This window comes from Wasmannia auropunctata, unplaced genomic scaffold (genome assembly GCF_000956235.1).
Source record: "Wasmannia auropunctata unplaced genomic scaffold, wasmannia.A_1.0 LD336116.1, whole genome shotgun sequence".
NCBI classification, from domain to species: Eukaryota; Metazoa; Arthropoda; class Insecta; order Hymenoptera; family Formicidae; genus Wasmannia; species Wasmannia auropunctata.
This window is the reverse complement of record NW_012026774.1, coordinates 2,829,841-2,834,083: the sequence shown is the minus strand read 5'-3', so window position 1 is coordinate 2,834,083 and position 4,243 is coordinate 2,829,841. Positions and strand designations below refer to the sequence as shown.

General features: G+C 48.6%; 1 protein-coding gene across 1 annotated transcript in view; it reads left to right on the top strand.

Moving 5' to 3' along the window:
• The window catches only part of LOC105448396 (repetitive proline-rich cell wall protein 2), a 1,516-nt gene extending 228 nt beyond the window's left edge, over positions 1–1,288 (top strand). The window contains exon 2 of the mRNA XM_011686918.1: positions 104–1,288. Within this exon, the coding sequence (XP_011685220.1) occupies positions 104–1,288 (1,185 nt within the window). The remainder of the gene's footprint in view (positions 1–103) is intronic.
• Positions 1,289–4,243: the final 2,955 nt, after the last annotated feature.

The following is a 4,243-nucleotide window of genomic DNA, read 5'->3' as shown; positions in this document are numbered from 1 at the left end:
TATCTTAGAATACTCTTGTGCAATCTGACATCTTTTAACTTTTATTATTTATTCCGTGTTAATTATAAAACTTTATCGTAACATTATTTTTACGCGATTTCAGATTGCCATCATTTTGGTGGCAGTGGCCACCCAGGTTATATGCGCGGAGGATTCGAGGAAGGCGGAAAAGAGCTCGCAGAATGTCGAAGCGGCGGCAACGGAAAAGAAAACGGAAAAACGTGGTCTACAGCATAGTTTTGGTGACATAGGTGGTGGCGGCGGCGGTTACGATTTACACGGTGGCGGCGGCGGCGGCGGCGGTTACGATTTACACGGTGGCGGCGGCGGCGGCGGCGGCGGTGGTGGTGGCGGTGGCTTTAGTTACGATCATGAGCATGTGAAGACGGTGACGGTTGTAAAGAAAGTGCCGGTACCGTACGAAGTAACGAAGCACGTACCCTATCTGGTGGAGAAGCACGTACCGTACGAGGTGAAGGTCGGCGTGCCGCAGCCCTACACCGTCGAGAAGCATGTGCCCTATCCCGTGAAGGTGTTCGTCAAAGTGCCGGTCCACGTGCCGCAGCCGTACACCGTCGAGAAGAAGGTGCCGTACGAAGTGAAGGTGCCGGTGGATAAGCCTTACGAGGTCAAGGTATACGTGCCGCAGCCCTACACCGTGGAGAAGCACATACCGGTGCCGGTGAAGGTGCCGGTGCCGCAGCCCTACACCGTCGAAAAGCACGTGCCCTTCCCGGTGAAGGTGAAGGTGCCGGTGCCGCAGCCGTACCCGGTGGAGAAGCCGGTGCCCTACGAGGTGAAGGTGCCGGTGGACAAGCCGTACCCGGTCCACGTGCCGAAACCGTATCCGGTCACCGTGGAGAAACCGTACCCGGTGCCGGTCGAGAAGCCGATACCGTACGAGGTGAAGGTGCCAGTTGACAAGCCGTACCCGGTGCCGGTGGAGAAACCATACGCGGTGCCGATCAAGGTGCCGGTGCCGCAACCGTACCACGTTCACAAACCGGTGCCGGTGACGGTGGAGAAACCATACGCGGTGCCGATCAAGGTGCCGGTTGACAAGCCGTACATCGTCGAGAAGGAGGTCCCGGTCCCGGTCGAGAAGGAAGTGCCGGTGCCGGTTAAGGTTCCGGTGCACATACCCATTCACATACCGAAGCATCACGACGGTGGCGATTACGGCGGCGGTGATCTAGGAGGTTACGGCGGCGGCGATGGAGGCGGTTACGACTTCCACGGTGGCGGCGGCGGCGGCGGCGGTGGTGGCGGTTACGATTTTCACGGCTGATCCACGCGACGACGAAGCGCGGAGCGGAGCGCGTGAAACGAAACATCGAGAAGCGTTTTTTTATTTACTTGAAAAGACGGCCTCTCTCTCTCTCTCTCGATGTTGAATAATCGCGTGTTTCTCTCCGAATCGGGATACTTTTCGCCGGATTAGTATATACCAATTCCTCGAGAAGTAAATCTCTCGAGATCTGTATGAAATTCTAGCTGCTTAAGCAAAGATCTTTGTTCTGAGATTATTAGCGAATTAGGAGAAATATGCAGGTGACGATTAGCTGTCGCGATTGACGTGTTTACCGACGTTATTCTTGTATTATATTTCCGAAAATCTCCAGGTAAACGTATAGCGGTTATCCGGCACTCTTAGACTGCGTATTACGATAAGTTATAAGCGGAATCGATTGTGCTCCCCGCGGTGACGAATTGCGCACATATAATAAATTAACACGTCCGAAGCCTAAATAAACGTTCTGCATACTACTCTTCTAAGGTCCCTAAAAAGATACACATGTATACGTGCGGATTTCAGCGCACATCATTGGCTTAACCGTTCGCGGCAATCCGTTATGTCCACGCGTAGTATTGCTGTGAGAGTATTACTATACCATACTTAGAAACGTTGTACCTAAGTAAGTTAAGTGAAGAAAAAAAAAACTCATTGTGAAAAGAATATACGTATCTTTTTATATCAAAGCTTTAATAAATGCTCTGCCCATTACACCAACACTTTTCTCGATCCTAATATCTTAATAGCAGATCTAAAATACCTGGATATCTCTTATCGCACGAAAATAAGATGGAACGCATGATAATGCGGGGAGATAATACATCGTCCGTTACGGTGTATGACGCGCAGAATCGTGCTAACCATATCAAATGTTGTTGCGCGTACACATCAGCGAGAGAGTATAAATCAACGTCAAGATTTACTTTCTCGAGAAAATTTCGTCGACTGTCGAGCGAGAGAGTTTCACTCTCTTCTAAATTCATTGTTCCCGCCTGCGAAGAAACGCGCGATATTATTCGAGCATTGACATAAATGAAAAAGAAAGGGAAAAAAAAGAAGTTTCGCCGCAGAGTCCAAAAAATACGAAGTCAAGAAATCGCTCGTAAATTACGCAGGCGACGCTTTCCGCGTTTGCCTTCCGGTCTAGCGAGCACGGTAAAAGCCGCGACATATTATTAATGTTGGTTCGAGAGATCGTTAAGTCCCTCCGATCGGCGCAAAAAACGCAAAAATCAAACAGGCGCAAAAAGGCGGAAAGGAAGGTGAGGCGTGTGTATATCCGAGTCGCGAGACAGAAGCTGCGCCAACTTCCGCAAACACTTTCGATTCCCGCGCGAGAATCTTAATCCGTGTATACCCGGGCCGCAATTAAGAGCACTAGATACACGCGCGTTCAGGAAAGCACTTACTTTCTCCGTCGGGGCCATCGAGCCTGGCCCGATACACACGTAAAACACGTCATACTCCGACGCGTGTCTACGAGACACATCTGAGTGGTATCTCGCCACTCCTTTCACTCCGAGTCGATCTTTCCCGATTTCGAAGTTCGACAGGGAGACTCTTTTTTGCTGGCTTTCAAGTATATACGTCAAGTATATGCGAGAAACGTCACGTAATATAATTTATAATATATTATTTCGTGAACCTCGAGCGTCCGGCATTAAACACGTATACGTGCTGTTTAAGCCGCTAATTAATATATATTCATTAAAATAATATTCATTAAAAATTAATTCGTTTAATTCGATAGAGCGGATATTCCGCCCATAGAGGGAAAGATAAAAATATTTCTGGTGAAATTGGGTCGGCCACATTAACGAACGAATTTCCTGTTTCGTTACACAGGACGGACAGCCGGCTTTACCCGGGGTTTCCTATCGATATTATCAGTCGCCGCCGCTGCGCCGCGGCGGCGTAATTGAAATTCGCGGCGCGCAATTAAATACGAATAAAGATTAAGATATCCGTTGTGCGCTATATCTAAAAACCCGACGGAGAAAACGTTTCACCGCTTCTCTCGAGGGGCGAGGGGGGGGAGGGCACACTCGTTTAGCCACTAATAAAATCTGGGTTCCGTGTCTGTTTATACGTGGCAAAAAATTACGGGAAACCGCTGCGGTATTATCGAACATGGGAGAAATCGATAATGACGCAACACGCAGAAGATCGCAGCGTAGAATCCGTCCATCTCCCCGCTCCCTTATCCTCCTCGCCTCGTCGTTAAGTGCAATTTATAATATCGGATGTACTTGGGTAGCACATTATTAGAACACGTAACGAGCTAACGACAGGATTAGTTAGTGGTCGGTCGATGAAACGATCGCAATACGCTCGCGAGTACGCGACCGTATAGCGTTACATATAACATATGAGCGCGATCGGTGTGTGCACAGGCGACGTAAAGTACTTGTGTATAACGCGCCGCGGCCGCCGCGATGCAACGCCGAGCCGAGGAGAGAGACCGCCGCGCGTTCACGTTTCGTTGGGCGAACGACCGGCTCTCTGTGAAAGTGAAAAAAATGACGACGATTCTGCGATGCGTGAATTATAGCCCCGCGCGTTGTATGTACAGGTATATCAGAGCTCTTTCCTACGCCGAGATGCCGCGCGCCACTTCCGGTTTTCTATCGGCGCTCTTCGGTAATAATAAGGAAGAAAGTTTTCTGCTGCACGTCGCCGCTGCCTTTGCGTTTCGTATTTCGTTTCATCTATAAAAGGACGCATGTTGTTTCCGGACTGATTTGCATAATCACGATTTCGTAATTGTTTCGACGTATTGCAATATATCTAAAAGGATTGTTTCAAAAGTAAAATTTTGCCTAATAGCTTTCCGATAATAATAATTGTCTATATTGTTTAATGCGTGCATTTATGTGGAAAATTATCTGTTTAATTTTAACGAAATTAATAACTTCTTCCGATGGAGCTACAGCTCAAATCAAGCCTTGG